General features: G+C 36.1%; 1 protein-coding gene across 1 annotated transcript in view; it reads right to left on the bottom strand.

Moving 5' to 3' along the window:
• The window catches only part of EPHA3 (EPH receptor A3), a 365983-nt gene that overhangs the window by 254402 nt on the left and 87730 nt on the right, over positions 1–23851 (bottom strand). The window contains exon 3 of the mRNA XM_036349783.1: positions 7498–8158. Coding sequence (XP_036205676.1) covers positions 7498–8158 — 661 coding nt within the window. The remainder of the gene's footprint in view (positions 1–7497; positions 8159–23851) is intronic.

Below are 23851 nucleotides of genomic sequence, written 5' to 3'. Positions count from 1 at the left end.
GAACTAAAAATGAAATATCCTGGGGTATGGGGGGAGGGGTGGGAGGAAGAATCCTGTTTGAAAGAAGGTGGACAGCCAGTGATGAAGTCATAAATACATAATTATATAAATTCATTGTAAGATTATTTTCTCTCCCTCAAGATATCTCTAAAGTCTAAGGTTTAGGGTAAGATACAGACTATTAAAAGGGTGTTATATCTAAGTGTTTTAATACAGATTAAAATAAGAAAGCAGGAAAGGCAATACATTCAATAATGCTGATCACAGACAATAACAATGAGGTTAAAATACCTTTCATCCAGTGCTAGGTACTCTACACTGGGAAAGAAACACATTGGTTGGCAATTCTAAAGGGTAATGTTTGTGAGTGAGAAAACAGGTTTAAACTGGTGAGCCACACACGTGATTAGTAGCATTCTTGGAGCTCTTGAGCCCAAGCATTCAAACAGTAAGCATCAGGAGAGTTTTGCTATATAGAACAACAAAATAAAAACAAATTTGGGAACAAACTTGGCAGACTTCTGCACTATGTTAATGTTTCCATTACTTATTATCTAAATTGGTGAGAAGACAGAAACTTGTATAAATCAGAGGTTTTATAGTTATTAGTAAGTTGTCATAACATATCTGTTTAATTCATTTCAAAGTTATTTAGATTATTGCTTATAAGTGGCATATTTTTATTGAAATGATTGATTTGTTTGAAAAGTCATGGCTGTGTAACTGCTAAAGGCAGAGTGAGAATAAAGGACTGTGGTTTTAAACTCAAGAAAAACAAATAACATTTTTGTAATTCAAGGTAAGAAACCTGATCATTACAGTGCAGTCATTAAAAGATGAATCCATACATTAAGAACTAAATATATAAAATTGAGGTAGAAAATTCAGCATCTTCATAAACAGATCTTTCTCACTATAAGAATGAAATTTGTGATAATTGATTTTTTCAGGTCAGAAAAATAATATTCATCAGAAATTTATAAAAGGAAAAGTATTCTCTCGGGCATATGCAATATTATTATTTTACTTCATATATTATCACTATAATGATAATTCAGATAAATCTAATCTTTAATTGTTGCAACTGTATGTGATATAACAAATGCATTTGTTTCAAATTGCAAACATGAACATCTTCATTTGCAAGTCTTTCTAAACGGTCTCGTGAATTCAAAGATAAATAATATAAAGTATGTTCTCTCCAGAACTTACATTGTAAGAATACATAGTTGGCATAGAGATACCCCAGTATTTATTCACTCAGTAATTGTCTAATTGAGAACTTAATTATATTCTACCAGGTTCTAAGCACAATGTTACAACAAAAAGACAAGAAACTTCCCGTCTTAAAACAACTGGAAAGAACTACTTCTGAATTCATTACAACAAAAGAACACCTTGCAGTTTTAGAAGGTGCACATAGACTCAGTAGGTGCTAAGAAATTTCTACTGAGATGTTTCATTTTCTCTAGCTCCTCTGTCAAAGCAAGCAGAACCTTTCTGTTATGGAAACCTTGAACAACTCCTTTAAGACAGTTTCTGAATTGACATAGAAGTAAGTGGAGAGTAAGAGTTGGTATTGTTAAGTCTTAGGTGAAACAAACATAATTACAAATAATGCTCAACAAGTCTCCATGCCTTGATGCATCACATCAAACACACTTTTCTATAAAGCTGCTAATGTACAAGAACAAGGAAGAAAGTTAGCATTCCACGATGAATGCACAGAGATAAAACACAGAGCAACAGATTCTTCAGTGACATTAATAAGGTACTTGGTACATTAAGTCTAAACAAAGTTTGTAGGAGCAGGAATATTTATAGTAACCTCCTGGTATCTGCCTCGAATGTAATTAATTGACTATATAAAAAGCCATTAGCATTCTCATTTCTTCTCTTCAAACTGAATCAAAGCAGATAATATAATTCATTAGCCAGGATAAAAAATAATAAGGATCATGAGGTTCCCTTGAAATTAATATAAAATTCTCCCAAACCTCCAATCCTAAAAAGTGAAAATATTTATGGTGGGTGGAATGTAAGAAGTATGATGGATTTCCTAAATGAAATAAATCACATAAAACAAGATAGTCAATGAATGAAAGCTAATAGCAAATGATTTAGGTTTATAATTTTAATTTTTAATGTTATATTTTTAAAGCATGTTTATTGACATCTTATAAAAACAACTCAACCTGAAATTGACTATTTTCTCAACATCCAGAAAGTTTGCCCAGATCCCAGAAACATGACCTAAATGAGGTTTGAGCCACACACAGAGTAAATTAAGAGATACCACAATTTCTTACTCTATCATTAAGTTGAGAAATGACTTTTTTAAACAAAACCCATATTTTAAAATTATATATTAAAGGAAGTGCTTCTCGCACTCTCAAACCAAGTCTGATGCATGAATTCTTATTTTTCTTAATAATCTTTATAATACCCCATTATAAGTTTAAGCTTGTGTAGTTTTTTTTAATGTGCATTTCTACCTTACCAATTTTATCATAATAAGTACTTTTTACTTTCTTGGAGCTGCCTTTTTCTGTGTTTTGAGTTTGCTTAGCACACAGTTCCTGAGTGATTCCTTACCCATATGCCTTTCATTGCTCCCCAGTATTCTTCCTCCAACCAGTCCTTGAAGGAGAAAGCTGCATTTTCTACTCTTAGGTTCTCATGTTTCTTCGGTAGCAAAGAAAAGAGGCCAGCAACATAAGCATTTATTGCAGAAAATGTTAATTTCCTATCACCCATGTCCTCCCTTATCAATATCTCCTTCCTCAACAATACTAATGCCTTTGCTTCAGTCTATTATTAACTTAGCTCTGTTTATAATTCAGCTAAAAATCTATGTTCCTTTGGAGACAGAGACCAAAACATTTTACATTTTAAGACACATATTCACTCATGTGCATACGTGCGCGCACACACACACACACACACACACACAACCTCATATTTTTAAACAACCAAAATAACTTAGCAGTCATAATGTTCATCTTCCTTTGCTAATTAATGTCTAATAGGATTTAGCATATATTGGAGGTTCAATAATGGTTCAATAACTGAATAAATGATTAAAGGATACTTTCATCTACTTTTTTCTCATTTAAACTTTTTATTTTTATTTAATTTATTGGTGTTACATTGGTTAAAAATTATATAGGTTTAACATGCACAATTCTACAATACATTATCTGTTTATTGTATTAGTGTTCACCGCCCCAAATCAAGTCTCCTTCTGTCACCATTTGTCCCCCTTTATCTTCTCTCCCCCTGGAAATCATCATGCTGTTGTCTGTCTATGAGGTTTTTTTGTGTGTGTTTGTTTGGATTTTTTGCTTAATCCTTTCACCTTTTTCACTCAGTCCCATACCCCCTTCTCCTCTGACAGCTGTCTGTCTGTAGTTTTTTCTATGAGTCTGTTTCTATTTTGTTGCTTTGTTTATTTTGTTCATTAGATTGACCTCAGACCTATCAGAATGGCTATCATTAATAAATCAACAAACAACAAGTGCTGGCAAGTATGTGGAGAAAAGGGAACCCTCTTGCATTGGTGCAGCCACTATAGAAAACAGTATGGGGTTTCTTCAAAAAATTAAAAATGGAACCACCTTGTGACTCAACAATTCCATTTTTGGTTATATATCCAAAGAAACCTGAAACACTAATTCAAAATAATGTATACACCCCTGTGTTTATTGCAGCATTATTTGCAATAACCAAGATGTGTAAGGACCCTAAGTGGCCACCAGATGAGTGGATAAAAAAAAAAGAAAAGACAGAAAGAAATCTTCCTTTTGGGGACAGAATGGATGGGTCTGGAGAGCATTATGCTAAGTGAAATAAGCCAGCCAGGGAAAGACAAATACCATATGATTTTACTTTTTCTCATTTTAGGAATAAGTGGGCTATTGTGAAAGTTTGCATTATGTATGAGAGTAGGTAACACCTTAGTTAGAACTATAGTCCTATACAAAGACAATTTTGGTTTTTCTTATAGCTCTGAAAGTAATGGATGAGTTTTTTGAAAACAAAATATTTTTATCAGTATAATTTTCCAATCAAACAAAGATTGTCACGTTTTCATAATTTAATAACTGTCCCAACATCTGTCTAGAGTGAGACAGAAAATTCAAAATATTTCATTTGATGTCATAAAGTAACTATGTTATGAAATGTAAACCCTCTGGAAGGCCTCCCTGTGGAATAGCCAGAATTCTAATGGGAATTTTCCACATTTTGAGATAATGACTCAATAAACAAATTATAAAACTCAACTTCTGAAATGTATAAGCTGTGTAAGGTGATTAGCTCTTTCACTTTACCCCAAAATTTTTTAAACACAATAGTAAAGGGTCTGAAATCTCAATGCAAAGGCTTCTCATTATAAATAAACAATTTCCATTAATAATTTTGAAATACTCAAAATTAATATCTTCTTTTCCTATTTACCAAAACACCTCTGTACCCCTGGTAGAAGATTTATTGGTCTGTCTTGCACTACAATTATCCACTTATGTATCTGTCTTTCATACTAGATTGCGAGCTCCTAGAAGGTAGATAAAATGACTTACTCATCCATGTTTCCCCTATGCCTGGCACATTATTAATTTGTATTAATAGATGGTCAAAAACACTTATTGAGTTAAATTTGGCAAATATTTTATGCATATCTAAAGTGCATGACAATCCACATATCCAGATTTTACTAACTTAGGCCAAACCTCATTTTCCCATAATATGGCATTTTGGCTAGCAATTCTTCTTTCTTAAAAATCTAGAAACAGAAAAATCTGGGAAATATACTGAAATAGATAAACCTTATATTAACAGATCCTTAGTTACTTTGTGCCAACTTTTTGCGGCCCTACTCATTCTTCAATATACAGAACTGCAGCTCCAGTGGAATTTGTGTACTGGGGGTTTCCTAGTCTCTGTCACCACTGGACTGAATCATAGGAAAGCTTGTGGGTTGAGGTTGGGACTGCAGACCTTGGGATCAGACTGCTTAATTTCAGATCTCAACTCTCACACTCACTTATTAAGGAACTTAAGGCAAAACGTTTAAACTATCAAAGCTTTGTTGTCATTTAAAAATGGAGATAATAACAGTATGTATCAATAGGTAATTTCAAAGGAAAAATGAAGTAACTCATAAATATTACTTAACAAGTCAGTGCAGTGTCTGGCATCTCCTAAGTGCTTAATGAATGTTTAAAAAGTCTGAATTGTTACTACGGTGCTTGGAATGAAGTACGTTCTCATTAAAGTTATTGAAATAAAGTGAAGGAGTCTCATTTTCTTCTGTTTTAGTCAATTAAAAGCCTATGATTACTTTTCAAAAGAGTGACATGATTTTTTTGTAAACAAAAAACAACAGAATAAACAACCAATGAAACACATGTTTAGCTATTTTGTCATGTTTACCTTTTTGAAGCATTACCATGTCTCTGTGTGCCTGAAGTACTTGTGATCAAACACTGATTTGTGAGAGTCATAGCCAGCTCTTCTGACCAGCCCACAATCTTATTAAAAACCAACCACAAAATTAAAAATTAAGAAAGAAAACCATAACAAACACCAGCACCAGCACTGACAACAATAGCAAAATTACAAGCCTCAAGCCAACCTGGCCTACCCAATTACAGAAGCAAGGTGTTGAGAACTTGATAAATTAGCAAATGCCAACACATAACTGTAAGTCTATGCTCCACCTTCAAATCACATGACTGAAAAATCATCCCTTTTTAAATTCCAGTCACATCCCATTTCACACATCATCTTCACTTCTACTAAAATTATTGTTATTAGTTTATCTCCAATATATTTTCTTAGAAATGTTTGTATTTAAGCATATGCATGTCTTATTCTAATACTAGTATTTATAAACGTCAAGAAAGTCTGTAACAATATAGCATTTTTTATATCAAAGAGGCGCTGTGATGTCCTTCAATATAATAAAGTACACAATTCAAGGATGTAAAACTGACATCAATGTGTTCTCTAGGAACAATTTGACAAGGAGCATCACTGAATAGCATAGTAACTTTAAAAAAAATGGTTCGGTAAATTAAGATGCAGTTAGTAAAATAATAGCAATTCTGAATTTATTGTGAACTTTCTGAATACCACTTAACATTACTCTTTTTAAAAAATATTCTTCTAAAGTTGTCTTCAAGTCAGTATGTGTAATGAGCTGATAATTTGAATCCTTTATTTCTATTATCACTTTTATGTGATTCTATTTATCTCACTGATACTTATTTTTCTATTTCTTTTAATTATTTTTGAGATATAAAGCACTATATAAAATTATTTAAAATCCAAACATCTAATGATTAGATTTCCTGTTGAATGTAATAATTTATGAGATATCTTTGTTTAAATTGATACATATTATTAAAATGGAGACACATGATTCCTCTCCTGGTATGAGTATCAGAGATTGGTTCCATAGGGATGAAACTAGTGAAGGTGAGAAATTAGAGAATATTTAATTCCTCTTCAGCTAGGTCTTAATCATTTCATTTAAAATTAATCTCACAAACATCATATATCACAAATAACACTATGATAATAAAACACAATACAAGTGGATAATGAAGCTATTGAGTTTTCCCTCTGCTCATGTATATAAGCAAGCAGTAGCTAGTATGTTGTTTCAATTTTAGAACTTTCAAAACTATACTTAGTAACAGTATTCTAATGGTGATTGCCAAGGATCTAAATAATACCAAGAAGTATGAGGCTAGAATGTACCATTTGTTCTCATTAAAATTTTTTCTATAAACTATATCTGTAGTCAAAAGCAAAGTGCTATGTTCCATTCAGATTGTTAGAAAGGTAAATTTATGTATAAAGTATAATAATTTCTTCCCTGTGGACTTGAGGTTTACTGAATGGCTTTAAGAATAATACCAAACTCAACTTCTTTGGCATAATGTAATAGGAAACAAAAGTGTTAAAACAGATTAGATTCTACAGACTAGGTACTTAAGCACTCCTATGCATTTCTACATTTTAAATTCTAATGTATAAGAAAAGACTAATTTTATAGCAGTATAATACATTCCACTATGAGACATAAAAGCACAAACCTAGTCAGCACACGTTCTAATTCTCTTAGAATTAACTTACCTGCCCGAGTATCAATGATGTTTCTTCTTGCAACATGAAAATGACAGGGGATTATTTTTTTCTTAGAGTTTCATTTCCATAGTCATTAAATAGCAGGAAAAACTTAAAAATAGCAGAAGGTACACCTCTAGTGGGGTATACGCCAGCACCACATGCTCAAACATGTTAATATTTCTAAAATAAACGAAGAATCAACACATCAAGTGGAGTAAACTTAGTCTATACATAGACTCGGTTCTACTTAAGGCATGTTTGGCTGCCAAGTGAGCATAGGTTTAGTTAATTTGTTTCAATTACTCTATGATAAACTCGCAGGTGAGAAATACCACTTTAAGGAAAAGAGGGAGGACTTACCTTGGCACATAAAACCCCTTTCCTCATAGCCAGCATTGCATGAGCACTTGCCGATGGGTACAAGCCATTCACCTTCTGTACTGCAGTACATCCGAGGAGGATCATCCTCCTTTGAATTGTTAACACAAGAACCTCTAACCTCCACCAGGGATTGAGAATCCATCGGTACTGTGTCTGGAAACATGGCCAGATTCTTCACTATAAATGGGCACTTTTTGAAGTACACTCTCACGGACACCAAGGCAACACAAGCTCCAACATCTTGAAAAGCCAAATAAAATCCCTTTTTGTTGACAGGGCCTACTTCTCTAACTTCAGTGTTGAGTTTAAGAATACGGTCCCCAAGATCCATTTGCGTGAAACTTTCATCAGCTGCAATGGTGTCAATCTTTGTAAACTGATGCTCTCGGAACTTGACCCCATGATCGTCATCAGACTCCATGTAGTACAGGTTGAAAGTCTCCTTGCAGGTTCCCAAAACGAACGGGATGCTATTACAGTCTCGTAGAGTGAACTTGAGTTCCACATAGATCTTCTGAGCTGAGTTCCTGGGGACCCAGTTGGTCCTCAGCCAATTATTTTGACTATGTTCCATTACATTGCACACCTGGTAAGTCCTGATGGGTGTGTAATGCTCATCAACACCACTGATTTCTTCCCACTGAAGAATCAGAGGAGAAACAAAAAAGAAGCAATTAATAAGTTAAGAATAATGAATAAATAATAAACGAGATGAGGGTGCTAATGGTGTCACAGAAAATACAAAATAAATAAGCTGAAACTTTAGTGTTGCTCACTAAAGGTCATGATGTAGCAATACCATAACCTTCTTGATTTTTTATTTGCAAGGTTCTCTGAATTCATTGACACAAATAATTTACAATTTTGATGAATACATGTGAATTGCATTAAAGTTCATGGGACATTCAGGGAAAACGTTGCTTAGCATTTGATTAGACCACAAAATATTCCAGCATTAAAACCTCAACTCAGTCAGACCAGCATGGCTCAGTGGTTGAGCATTCACTCTGAACCAGAAGGTCACTGTTCAATTCCTGGCCAGGCCATATCCCTGGGTTGCCGGCTGGATTCCTAGTGTGGGGCATGCAGGAGGCAGCCAATAAATGATTCTTTCTCATCATTGATGTTTCTATCTCTCTCTCCCTCTCCCTTCCTCTCTGAAATCAATAAAAATATATTAAAACAAACAAACAAAACGCTCAACTCAGGCATCTTCAATAACACTATAAAATGGTTTTATTGTATGTTTTTGGATTTTTGTTTTTGTTATTAAAAAGAATGAAAAAATATGACTGCCTAAATGAATCTTCTCCCAATTTTGGCCAAATTTTGGTAAAATCAGTAAATGGAAAGCCAAAGTAAATCTAAATGATGCTATGACCATGTGTCTTCATGTATGACATTTTAATATAGTCATGGTGGACTATGAAAGAAAACTAGAAGTAAAACTATAAGCATCCATTCTTCTTGACCCAAAATAAAAGATAAAATAGCTATGCACAGAGAACAAAAGATAGTAAACATTTAGGTAGTAAACATTTTAATTCTTAATATCTTTTACCCACATTTAATTTTACACAAGAAAAAAATAAATGGCAATTTGGGTTGTTGGCTGGTATAGCAGTTAGGGCTACCCTAATACAAATGTTTTTATTGTAAAAACACTTAAAATGTTTGAGCCTTTTTAGAGCACTGAAGCCCTGACTCTCCGATCCTTAGAGCAGGTTTTGAGAAGCTTTTAAGTTGGCATCAGATAGTTTGTGTTACTTACAACTCCATGATTATAACAGTTTTGCCTAGTGCTGCCCAGAAAGTACAATTTTTACCATGACATTCTTGAATTCAAAGGCTCCCCATTACCTATGCATAACTCTGGTTTGACATTTCTGTTTTTCCAAAAATTGGTGCTAACCTACATTTAGATTTTGCTAGAAGTCTGAATCGAGATTAGTGAATTATTTTTCATATGCACATACCATCTTCTCGTCAAAATGAACTCTTTCACTGTTTTTAAATGTACATTAGATCGTTATTTTGTGTATGGTATTACCCCAACTGGATTGTGCTCTTTTCTCCTTGATGCCTTCCATACCTCACTAATTCTTATTACATAAGAATGCATTATATAACCCTTATTAAATACCATATTTAATTCATAAAACATGTTAAGGTAAATTTAGTTTTGCTTCATTGCCTTTGCTAAATTTTAGACCTCTTCATATCCTCGGCAGTATGCAACATAAAACTTCACCTTTCGGAAGATGCATACATTTTTTTTCTTATAATGCATGTAGAAATAATTCAAGGAAGTAACACATATAAGGTTCTTAATAGATAATATATCTTAATTTTTAAATAAATAAACAAACACAATCCTTGTGAACCCCTATATAAATATATATTATAAGTTTTTCTCCATTAAGGGAATGGCAAGTTTACCTACCTTTAAACAAAATCAATGGCACTTAAGGTGTATTAACATTTTTTCTATATGTATTTATTAAAAACAAATAGAAATTAATTTCAATCTGTAACTTCTAGTCACAAAATAAGATGAATTGATGATAACCACAAGAAAATAAATACGACATTTATTTGGCCTTCGACCTAATTAGAAAAATAAATTATTTGCATTAGGGTGTTTAAATTAACAAAACTAATTTATGGACCACCATTAATACAGTTAAAATAATTCTTATTCTCCTTACCTCTCCTACAAAACTAAAAGTAAACAAAAACAAAAAACTTAAAAAGCACTACTTAGTTTAATAATCTCAATCATTCAAGATCTAAAATATAAAAAAGGCATTAATTTTCTGGAGACAAAATTGTTTTGACTTAGGTCCAACAAAGAAACAAATTTGGACTTTTTTAGAAAACCTTAGAATTAATATAGAAGACACGTTTATACTATTATCTTAATATAAGAAAATAAAATATTCACACTGTGCTTTTACTAATCAACAATACACCATTTCTCACCATCCACTCTATGAAATTTTAAGAAGAAAACTGTGCATGAGAGTCTCAATCCTCAGGATTTTACACTGAGATGCTTATAATAGTATAGTCATATTTTAAGCAAAATTAATGTATATGTTTAATACCAGAAAAATAAAATTAAAAAGCCTGACTGGTGTAGCTCAGTTGGTTAGCACATCGACCTGCATAAGGAAGGGTTGCCGGTTTGATTCCCAGGCAAATCACATGCCTAGGTTGTGGGTTTGATCCTCAGTATGGAAGGCAACCAATCAATGTTCTCTCTCCCTCCTTCCCCCCTCTCTAAAATTAATAAGTGTATCTTCAGGTGAGGATTAAAAAATTATAAGAAAAGAAGAAAGAAAGAAAAAGAGTGAACAGAGTTGGTGTTCCCCATAACTCTGATACTCTGTTGTTGAAAGGTCATTATGATGTGGAATCACCTCTATGGTCATCACATTGGCTCTCCAAAGGCACTATAAAGACAGAGCCAGCAAAAACCCCAGAGAGTAAATGTTTTCTGTGGACATTTTAAAGAAAGTTAGATCATGGACATCATTATTTTAAAATTAACCAATTAACTTAAAAAATTTCGGTCAAGATTTCCTTTTCAGAATAAATAGGAGTTTGTACTTTGACTGATGAATCGATTGCAATTTTCTTCTGCTATGTATGAGCAGCATTTTTACTAGATATGAAACAAAGAAGAAATTATAGAGAAATTTTCATAATTTGATGTAAACTATTATTTTAATTATGGAGCTTTCACTCTGGTTTAACAATTTTCCTCTCAATACTAATTCAGCAAGCTATCACAAGTCCTTGAATGCAGGCGTATAAAATCTCAGAAAGATAATACAAACAGCACCACAATACTTTGAATGTAAAAGGTTGCAGAGAGCAATTATCACTTCATTAATTTGTAATGAAGACCAAATTGCCTGTAAGTGATAGTGGCTTGCCATCTCAGACCACTTGCAAAAACATTGTCACTAACTCTGGCATTTACTAAGGAATGAAGATAGTAGAAACAAAATCCCTAAGTGAGCATTTTCACAATAGCAGCAGCTAAGCAAAAACCATTAAAGTACTTTTGTAAACCTTACACTATATAATTTTAAAGAATGTCCATATTTACCCTATTTTCTTACTCCAATAACTAACATGTAATGTTCATAAATTATTATAGATATGTTATTGCTACAATCACTGTCCCAAGGAAGACTCGGAAAATGAAAACAGGTGCCATATAGAATTGGTTGGTCCGAAGGTTCTTTCTATCCGTTGTATTAATTCCTAAAGAAAATCTCTGCAAGGGGTATCCAACAGCAATGTTGTCTTCAGCAGAAGGAGATACTGAGCTAGAAGGAGCTCAAATTCTTTCTAAAGCTCAAGTCTCCCAAATCAACAATTCTGATATGTACATTCTTACCCCAAGCATTTATTATTAGACCACAGAAGTCAGACAGAACTCAGTGCCCTGTGGTTGTGTTGTGTTTTCTTGTTCCAAATTATAGAACTGGAAACCAGTAGTATCCAGATGTCCTCCTCCTAGCAAGGTCACTCTGAAATGTATTCTCAACAGCATAATTAGAGTGAACCTCCGCATCATCAAAAGACAGTATAGGATACTAAGGAGACTCTTAATTCATATTTTCTAGATAGCAGTTCTATGTCATTGTGTTAGGAGCAGCAATAGAATATTGAAAAATAGCTACAATTATAAGAAATATTAATCATGCTCTCTTAACCAGGATTGTTCTGTTCTGGTTAGAGAAAGCACATTCTAATCTGGCTGAGAGTTGTATGCCCTGGGACATGGGAGCTAATATCGGAATGTGGTCCATCATTTCCTGAGACCTGCCTACATTATGGAAAGATGTACAACCTCATGGCTGGAGCATATTGTCCTGGAAGCACCTACCCTTTGCAACGCCCAGCCCCTATTTGCCTGAAATCTGGTCCCGGAGGTGCCCAGAGGCACCCTCCCTCGGCAACACCTTCCCCACTGCATTGCCTGTGACCTGTAACCATTATACCTTGCCTACTTGCCTATGCTTGGTATTCTTACTCTCAAACATAATCTTTGCTTCCTACCCAGTATGAGCAGCTGGCATATGGGAGGGACACAGCAGATTTTTTTTTTGGATGACCTGCTGCTCTCCCATACCAATGGCATTTTGGAATAAATGCTCAGATATGATTCAACACTGTCTCTGCTTAATTGGCTCAAGTAGTGACAGGCAGCCTGAACTTCTTGGTTGTCCAGTTACAATTGATTCAAACATATTTTTTTGGAAAAACCTATATTTTAATAATTAATCAGCATTTAACCTAATAACTATTCGGACAAACCTCAATTATAGTAATTAAGGATTTTTACTCAATATTAATTACTGTCTTGGATACATTTTTAGCTACTTGGTAATTGGAAAAAGGAGAAAAATGTTTGCATTTTTAAAAAGATATGTTTGTAATGATTTTGGAGAGAAAGGAAGGGAGAGGAGAGAGAGAAACATCAATGTGACTCAATCAGCTGCCTCTTGCACTCTGCAGGGGATCGAGCCGGTACCCCAGATTGGGAATCTAACCAGTGACCTCTTGGTGAATGGAAAGTCTCTCAACCAACTGAGCCACATTGGCCAGGGTTGTTTGCATTTTTCTTTTTTTGAAGATGGAGAACCTGAAATACATTTGGGCATAGGTTAACATGATTTTGAAAATATTAAGAAAGTGAAAAAAAAAAATAACTTCATGATTTATCTAATAAGACATAAATTCAATTTCTTAAAAATCTACAGATGGTAATAATCAATCTATACTAATAAAAGCCTAGGTGGCATCTCGCCCTCGCATCACCACAAGATGGCCACCCCATGTCATCACAAGATGGCTGCCCCCACGTCATCACAAGATGGTTGCCACAAGATGTCTGGCAGGGGAGGGCAGTTGTGGGCAATTAGTCCAGCAGGGGTGGGCAATTGGGGGTGAACAGGCCACCAGGGGAGGGCAGTTGTGGGCGATCAGGCTGGCAGGGGAGTAGTTAGGCGTCAATCAGGCCGGCAGGGGAGTGGTTAGGTGGTGATCAGGCTGTCAGGCAGAAGCAGTTAGGGCGCAATCAGGCAGGCAGGCAGGCAGTTAGGAGCCAGTAGTCCTGGATTGTGAGGCGAATGTCCAAGTGCTTGGATCGGGCCTAAACCAGCGGTTGGACATCCCCAGAGGGTTCCCAGATTGAAGAGGGTGCAGGCTGGGCTGAGGGACACCCCACCAGTGCACGAATTTCATGCACCAGGCCTCTGGTATTCTTATGTTTACAATAATGCTTTTGCATTTCAGTGGTTAATAAGAATCAATTTCTGTTCATTTTAAAATGCTGATAATTAATTTTGTATTCAATGATTGTAAATGATATTAAGTTGATCCATGCTATTCTTTCTCTATATTTCTTACATTTTTCTTCCCTTGTACACACTCATTTCAAAATTCAGTGTTCATCTTAGAAATATTTTCACATTTACCATACATCAAACCAGCTAGGATAATACATATCAATATTTTAAGCATAGAGATGCATAACTGATTACAATAACAGTGTCACTATCAAGTGTCAGGCACAGATATACTTACAAAGGTCATTATACTTCCAGTTATTTATAAATAGCCCATTCTGGTCTCCAAAGGACATACACACAGATATACTTATCTGTGTGTATATACATACATATATTTCTAACAACCCTATATAATAAAACCCTAATATGCAAATTGACCAAACGAAGGAATGACTGGTCACTATGATGGGCACTGACCACCAGGGGGCAGAAACTCAATGCTGGAGCTGCCCCCTGGTGGTCAGTTTGCTCCCACAGGGGAAGCACCGCTCAGCCAGAAGCCAGGATCACAACTGGTGAGCACTCCCTGCAGGGACATCCCTCAAGGAGTCCTGGACTGGGAGAGGGTGCAGTCTGGGCTGAGGGACCCCACCCCCCACCCCCAGTGCATGAATGTCATGCACCGAGTCTCTAGTATTATGTAAAAAGGTAGAGTAAAAAAGTTGAGATTAATAAGGAATAGAATTGTTTGGGTTTTGGGTTTTTGCTGCTATTGATGTTGACTTTTGGTCAAATCAGAGAATTATGTTTGTAACCAGAAAATCAAGGAGGAAGAAGATGGAGATTCTATGTTGGAAAGCCAGCATCAGTAACAAGATGCAGGCCAGAGACGAAGAATAGAAATTCCCAGAAAGGACTTGACTGGGATGGTAGGCCAATATCGTCATAGTAATGACCACTATCTATTCCCCCACACTCATCTCTAAACTTCTAAGTATTCAGCAGAAATTTAATAATGGTATTAGGACTTTCTTAATGAATATAGGGAGGACAGTGCCACAATTTGGGTAAGTGTACTAAAAAGAAAACCAGGACAGGGGTGAAAGGACAGAGATTATTGTTTTTTAAATATGTTTTTATTGATTTCAGAGAGAGGAAGGGCTTCCTGCATGCCCCCTACTGGGGATTAAGCCTGCAACCCTGTCATGTGGTCACATGCTTTGATTGGGAATCGAACTGTGACCTCCTGGTTCAAGGGTTCACACTCAACCACTGCACCACACTGGTTGGGCAGGACCGAGATTATTAATGAGGAAAGCCAACAAAAGATTTCAGAGAGTGAGAGCAACAGTTAGGACCAGGATGGTGTAATAAACCTGTTCAGGATTATCAAGAATATTGGGTAGTTCATGGTACTTTTGTAGTTATAAAAACACACAGATTATTAAGGGCATTGTCTCTAGAAAGCTTGAGGGTATGGGGACCCTTGTGTCCCTTATAACCCCCTCCCTTGAATTCTCTGTCTTTACCCAGCACTTCATGTTCACAGATGCTTCCATCTTCATACTCAGTGCTTCTCAGTTCCTTTAACCCCCAGACTGAGACAAGAGCTAGAGCAGTTTGGCTTCATCATTCTATGGCTTTAATTTTAGTTATTCTCCTCTCAGCTGGAATCAGTGATCCTATACTGAGATCTCAGGGCTGCTGTTGCCATAACTTTGTATCTGTGGACAAATGTCCCATATTACTGACCACAGTCTGTCTAATTCCCTTATGTCTGTGGTTCTTATATAAAATATTAGCAAGCAAGCTTTTCTAAAATACTACTTCATGGGTGCCTATCCAAAATAATTATTTTTAAACTACCTAGGAAATTCTAATGGACCCTTAAGGTTGAGAACCAATGCTATATGTCCCTTAACTGGGTTTGTCATTTCTGTTCTCTACCTGACCTGACAGCATATTTCAAAAACAGCTTCCAACATTTCCAAAACTCCTCAGAAACTATGTATATAAGACCCGTTCCATTTTCTAGATAGCCATGCCATAGTCTCTGTAGAATGGCCTTTGATCAGCCCTCATTTCATCTGTTTTTTTTTTTTTTAATTCTAGCTTTGCCAAAGCCCAGGCATACCTTCTGTAGAAGCTCACCTGAATAACCTCATCTTCTACCTCCCACAAAGAACTGTATGATATTATTATAACAAACAAAGCAAATCTAATCACAGTGTTGTATTTCGCATCTGGCTGCAAATGCAAACCGTGTGCACCACACAGAGATGTAAACAGTGTGGGGGGGAGGGTTACCTTCAGTCGCATATTTCCTGTGGTATGAATGTGAGACAACTTGTTGTAGACATGCTGCTATTTTTATGTTTGCCGGAGTTTGATAGTTTCCCATTGCGGTCTTCTATGGCGATTGGTGGTTTTTAAAGATGCTTGCATGATAGAAGTTGTATTCAACTCCATATGCATTTATTAAATATGCAAAAAACCTAGGTCAAAACCATGGATAGTCAAAAGTTAAAGTGTAATTTTTGTTATGCAGAAGTTTTGATGCTGGAGGGAGAGGCAGAAGTGTCACACCAGCAAATGATAAAATGCTCTCTATGTGACCTCCTGAAAAAAGTTGTGGGGAAAGAGGAAGAATTAGCACCACAAGAAAAGTCCTAGGAAAGGAATAAGAAAAAAGAAATGGAAGGGTAGTAAGGGTAGGGTTTCTATAGGGCATATACAGCGAGAAAAAGTGTAAACCAGAAGATGTGTAAGGACAGACCTGTTTAGTAAATTGGGTTCCACTACAGCTAAACAATAGGGCACTGAGCAATGAGTATGCGGGCAGTTTACTTAGGACAGGAACGTCTGGGCCCACTTGAACAATATCCACCGACATGTCTCTACTTCATGTGCTACGGTGAGAAACTACTGAAAACAGGTACAAGGTCAATTCTAAACTGGGTGCTGGTTCTCTTTAAAACGGGGATGAGGGGCTTTAGAAAGAGCACTACGAAGATCAGAAGAGAAGCCATAAGGTGACCTTTGTTGAATAGTACACTGAACATTACTCAAAGGACCGTAAAGACATAGACAATTTTTTATAATGCGTACAGGTTATGTCTACATGTGCAGCGTAATGGCTGCTCATTATGTTAAAGTTTTTTGATTACTAATTCATATTTCAGAAAGATCCCTGTACTGAAAAACTGTAAGTATCAGCAGAAAAAACATCTCAGCGCATGCTATAAATCCATGCATGTCTTTAATTCTTCTCCTATGAAACAGTGTTCTCATTATACTCTCTATAATTCCTTTCAGAAACAATCAATTTATATTTATTGAATGACTGAGCCAAGGTCTGCATCAAAAATTGAGTAATGGAAAGGTAGACAGATTACCTGTTCTTAAGTACATATTGTATTTACGTTATATCTATTATTAAATATCTTATTATTTTTAAAGGCATATTTATTTAATTATTTATTCATTATTCTTTCTTCCCACCATGCTTCCTAGTTTGGTCCTTTTTCTCCTTCTAAACATCTTGTTCTATATCTAAAACTAAGTATTTTATAAAGAATAACTAGAATTAAGTATTATGTACAAAATGTTAAGCTTATATAACAAAGCACAAAGTGTGCTTTTTGATATGGAAGGCATTCAATAAAAAAACAATACTCTGTATAGTTATGTGTCAGAGAGTGACCTTATAATGAGTAAATATAAGACACATTCCATAAATGTAAGCATTTTGTTAATTTTTTAAAGAAGAGGAAAATTTCCAGAAATACCATGTCAGTAAATTTATGATAAATATATTTAGAAATGATAGTAACAATTTTTAAAAGATGAAGAAAAGAATCTCAAAATTTAGGAAATGGTAGAGTTGCAATTAAAAAAACAAAAACAAAAATTTGCCTGGCCAGCATGGCTCAGTGGTTGAGCATTGACCAGGGTCACAGTTAAGTTCCTGGTCAAGGCATATATCCAAGCCGCAGGGGCTCAATCCCCAGTATGGAGCGTGCAGGAGACAGCTGATCAATGATTATCCAACATCATCGATGTTTCTCTCCTTCTCCATTCCTCTCTAAAATCAATAAAAAACAAAAATTTTAAAAAACTACCAATATGATGTAAAATGGTTAAAGAACAACCAACAATGTGATTATCTAGCCAGAGGAATTGACTTGCAACAAATATGATGGATTAAAATATAAAGTATACCTTGTAAAGACATTCTTTAAATGTCAAGGATTTTCAATTAAACCTGTTAATTGAAAGTTATTTTTCCTATGTGGGGAAGGATATGAATATCAAAGGAAGGATAGGAAAGATATAATTTATGTTATAGAAGTTTGATTTAAATCGTTAAATATTTTTATTTGTAAATTAGAGAGACATATAATTCCAAAAATGTTAATTTTAAAAACTATAACCATGAAATATAACATTATGTAAAATGATCTCTGTGAAGAGGAGATCAATATGGTTAAAAAATATTTAATGAACCATTTACTTATTCCATGGAACAGAAAAATAAACATTGTTTATGCTATCAGATATTTTTCTTACTCTGTCTTCCTGATCATATGTATTGCTAAATGACTTTACTTTTTACAGAGTAAATTTCCCTTAAACATTAGGGTATATGACAATTAGAATATCATGTTTTCAATTCTTGGTAAAAGGTTCAATATAAAATTACCCAATAAAAAGATAATTTTAGAATTCAGTGTAACTTCTTAAAAATAATGGAGGGAAATTGCATGCACATGGGTTTAACTTGTCTAGATTGAAAACTGTGCTAAGATGGACATTTACAGAATTATTACAAATGGCCAGCTACTAAGAAATTAATGCATAGCAGTGACAGCACTACATTTCATATCAGTTGTGAGATTCATGTAATTTCCTGCTATGATAATGGGTTACAGCCACAGGAATCATAGTAATTTACCACATACCTGTGGAGCACTCACAGTGACGGAAATGAAATTAACTCATGTCACTGTGGAGCATATGCTAAGTTTCACAGATCTTCAGATAACTAGGTTTATTTTAACACTTTAAGTGTAGTTTTTGAGAGCATTTCCCTGAAATGTAAGTGGCTTTAGAGAACCAATTTTAAAGCTACAGAGACGCCTTCTCCTGCTCTTCCCACAAGGGTAGCAACCGTGCTTCACAGGAACACTTTAATCCTTTATCCATGGAGCATCTGCAAAGCCCATATTAAGGGTCAAAACTCTAGAGACAAACTCTGCATTTGAAACCTAGCTCTGCTACTTAATAGTTTAATATACTATAATTTAATTCATACATCCGGAAAATAACAGTGAACTCTTTCTAGAGATGTTGTAAACAAAAGTAGATTGTCTATTTTAAACAGTATGCTGTACCTGGGAAATAGTAAACTAAAGTTATTGTTATTCAGTTTAAGCTCAGTCAACTAAAATATGTCATTGGAATACTAGTACACTGACTGTTTTCCGTATAAAATAATCAGAATATATTTTAAGTTCTATCTTTCCTATTCATTATCTATATCCTAGTCATCTTTTTTTACTAGAGTTTCTTCAAACGTGTTTAAGGTAACCACAATTTCTATGGTAAAATTGCCATTCCATATGGAGTAATAGTTTTTCCAATAATATTCCACACTTTACCAAGTACTATAGTTTTTTAGACATTTGACTTCACTACCTTTCACTAATATTTTTAAATAAAAGTATATAATCTATTTGTATGAGACATTAATAGGCAGATTCTATGTTTTAATAGAATTAAGTATGTGTGGGGACCCTGACCAGCGTACACCAGATGATAAAGGTCCATTTGCCGTACGCATGTGCAAGACAATGATGCAGTAGTTTTCCTGTACATACTGCACAGTTGCACCTTTATCTGACGTAACACTGATGTTACTTAAGAAGCTTCTTTTGTCTGAACTAGTATAGAATGTACTGCTGACCAGCTGGTGGCGAGACTACTTTGTCCGCTGCTGTGTTTGCAAGCACTACAGTATGTGCAATGGCTGCTGTGTCTGCACTAAAGTCTCTCCCATCTGCCTGCAGCAGCTCGTCACTTCTTCCAACGCCCGGTGTCTACGGAGGTCCTGTCCCCAGCAAAAGGGCTCAGACCCAACATTATGTATTGTTGTTATTATTACAGTTTTACTCTATACTGAACAGCATGTTAAGCTTTAGTTACCTCATGTCTAAATGAAGGTAATAGTACCTTTCTTCTAAGATTTTTCAGTTACTTAACAGATAATATTTGTAGTTAGTAAGTGTTTACATAGTTATTACCTGCAAACTAACTAATTTATTTTATTTAATGAATACCTTCATGCTACAAAATTATTTTTTGGTGCTATTATTATAATAGAGATGCAGAAGTCATGGTTTCCTGCCCTTGAAAATCTTGCATTATAAGAATGGAAATATGTGTGTGCAAGTCTAATGTTAGACAATCATTCATTCAACTGAAATCTTATGTGGGCCAGGCCCTTTTTTTGTCCTGGGAAAACATTAATAAAGCCACTAGTGTTTTCATGAAGCTACGTTTTACTCAAGAGAAAACAATAGTAAACACATATGCACACACACACACGTATGATAGGTGAACTGTGACTTTGATGAAAAAACAAAGATGAAAACAAGGTAAGGAGATAAAAGTCCATACTTGGGTTGATGAATATGATATTTTAGATAGGATAATCAGAGGTCAGTTCTCATTTTTGCAGTTACTTGAATAAAACCAGTAAAACAGGCCAAGAGAATATCCCATATAATAAAAGTGTAATAAGCAAATCAACCGAACCAAGGAATGTCCCATAGGCAAGGGTGGGGCAGGCGAGCAGGTGGCGCCAGGCCAGCCAAGGTATGTGCCAGTGAGCAGGGGGAGGAGATGGTAATGGGGTGGGGGCGGGGAACAGTGGCAACCAGGGGTGGGGTGATGGGGCCTGCGCCATCCCCTGATCACCTGCCCAGTCGCCTCCTGCAGAGGGAGGCCACCAGCAACCACTGTGAGGTGATTCAGGGTGGGACAAGCTGCTCTCCATGCCCAGATAGGCCCACAGAGGTCTCCTCCTGCAGAGGGAGGCCACCAGCCACTGTGGTGGGGTGGGGCTGGCCGCTCACTGTTTCCAGATCAGCCCACAGAGGTTGCCTCCTGCAGAGGGAGGCCACCAGTGACCACGGTGGGGGTGATTCAGGGTGGGGCTACTTGTGCCATCCCCTGACCTGCCCCCAGGTCACCTCCCGCAGAGGGAGGCCAGACTGCAGCTCAGTTGGACATCCCCAGAGGGCTCCTGGACTGTGAGAGGGCACAGTTTGGGCTCAAGAACACCTCCTCCCCACTCCCCCGTGCATGAATTTTCATGAACCGGGCCTCTAGTCTGTAGATAAAGCATCTCAGGCTGAGGGGACAGAAAGCCCATGCATTGTGAGACTGAAGGTGGTATTGCAATCAAGACTGAGCAAGGGAGTTACTGTGGCTGAAACTGAGTGATTCAGACCTGAAGTGCTGAAACAATAGATCAGAGAGGCAGTGGAGTATAAGAGCATTTATGTTGAGAGGAGGAGAGGTCCTGTAAGAGACTTTGGATTTACTCAGACATAATATGACTCATGTATTCAATAGTCATAGACTTCTGTGTGGAAAATAAAATTAAGAGAGCAAAGGTATAAGAAGTGAGATCATTAGGAGGTTATTATAATAGTCCAGGCAACAATCAGTGGAGGTAGGGAGAACAGATCAAATTCTGGAAATATTTTCGCAGTACAGCCAAAAGGACTTGAAAGGTGGAGAATGGGATATGCACCATTAAAGAGTGGCAATGCCTATGTGAGACCAGAGAAAGAGAACCTCAGCCAGGGACTGGCATTCAGGCAATAAATTTAATAAGTTACTTTTGACTAGTGAAAGTAGTTGGTGAGGGAGAAGGAGAAAAAGAGCATATTCCAGGCAGATGAAGTGAATATGGACAAAGATATAACAAACAAAAACACTGACTGAGTTTGGTATCAGGAAGCAGCTAAAGTGAGAAATGAAGCTAGTCTTTCATTGATTAATTCAACATGTATTTATTACATACCAGTTATGTACTAGAAAATCTATTAGGTGCTGGAATTATAGTAGTGGCAAAATGGCCTGAAATCTCTCTCCTCAGAGAGTTTAAATTCTAGTGGGAAAGACATACCAAAAAGACAAGATAAAGAAGTAAATGTTATGTGTTCTTATGTAGTGGTACTAGAGGCCAAGTGCACGAATTCATCTACCAGTGGGGTCCCTCAGCTAGGCCTGTGGGATTGGGCTAAAACCAGTTCCCCAACATCCTCCAAGGGGTCCTGGATTGTGAGAGGGCTCAGGACAGACCCAGGGACCCCACCAGTGCATGATTGTGCCAGGGAGGGTTGCGGGAGGTTCGCCAGCCAGGGAGGGACCATGGGAGGACTCCAGGGTGTGTCCAGCTCATCTCCCTGAGTCCCAATCAGCCAGACCCCAGCAGCAAGCTAAACTACAGGTCAAAGCGTCTGTCCCCTGGTGGTCAGTGGACATCATAGCAAGCAGTTGAGCGGACTTAGCATATCATTAGCATATTATGCTTTGATTGGTTGAACGGATGACAGAACGATTGGACACTTAGCATATTAGGCTTTTATTATATAGTCTTTAAGGAGAAGCAATAAAGGAAGCAAGGGAGGGGGGGGCATTCATGTATGTTAAGAGGAGGAGGAGATTTTTAAAAGGATGGCCCAGGAAGATCTCACCTGAAAGGTGATGTTTCAATAAAGTCCTGGAAGAAGTGCTCACAGCAAAGGAAAATTTCACTGGTATCAAGACTATAAAAACCACAAAGAGTGGAGTGTACCTGATATATCCAGGAAGAGGAAGAAATGAGCATGGCCAGGGCAGAGGGAGGAAGGAAAAGAGTTGGAGGTTAGGTCCAATCCTGGGATCTGAATGGAGAATTGGATCCCTTTTCATAGGATCACACTGGTTACTATAAGGAGAACAGTGTAAAAAAAAATTAGAGTAGTAATGAGAGGTGATCATCTGAGATTGTTTGGAATGTAACTGAGGTTTTTCTTATCACTCGAGTGATTCAAAGATGAGATTTAATGACATTACATTGACAAGAGTGATTAGGATGGATTGGAGAAAAAATGGAATGAGATGAATCAGTTATTGTGGTTAGCTAAGAGAGGGGTGATGAGACCTTATCCATTTTGCTCATTATTGATTCATAGCATCCAGCACAGTCCCACATATTCCACTCATTAAATGGGCAAATGAATGATTTATTTTTTTTAATGACAGTAATATTTCAGGGGCAGGATGAAGATTGGCAATTGAAGGATATTTGGTTTGAGAAAATTGAAAAACTGAAAATGACTCTAAGGTTATAAGCTAACATTTGATTATTATATTGACCATTTTATGTAGAAGTTATGAGCTTTCCTGGAAATGAGTCATGATTTACCCTTTCCCAACTTCTGCTGTGTTATTATCAGCAAATTTTACAAATGAGACAAATAAAGCTTAATAAGAAATTCAGCAACTTGCCCCCAATCAAAAAACTGATAGATGGTGGAGCCTGGATTCAAACGTAGGACTTTTCAGTGACAAAGACTTTCTTATTTGCCACTATTCTGTCTCGGCGACTTGAAAATAGTCACTAGCAAAGAGAGGCAGAAATACAGGTGAGAAAGAGGATCAATTGTTTAATATGGGCAGAATCTGCTACATCAATATGAAATACAGACAAAGATGTTTTCAAACATCATAAAGGTCATCCAGAAGTCAGGGGAAAGAAAGAATAAAAGTAGAAATTCAGATGTTTGAGTTGCATAATTAAAACTTTGGAAATAATTAAGATGATTAAAAAAGAAAAATATAATTTCAGAAATTATTTTGAAATGCTTATGCTTACAGGGTAGAAAGAGAAAGATGAACTGATGAAAGAAATGAAAATGTAAAAATGGCTTCTTCAAAGCATCCATATTGAAATGTTTTCCACATCA

Source organism: Myotis myotis, unplaced genomic scaffold (assembly GCF_014108235.1).
Source record: "Myotis myotis isolate mMyoMyo1 unplaced genomic scaffold, mMyoMyo1.p scaffold_m19_p_2, whole genome shotgun sequence".
Lineage (NCBI taxonomy): Eukaryota > Metazoa > Chordata > Mammalia > Chiroptera > Vespertilionidae > Myotis > Myotis myotis.
Note: the sequence above shows the minus strand (reverse complement) of the source record. Positions and strands in the feature narration are given on the sequence as shown.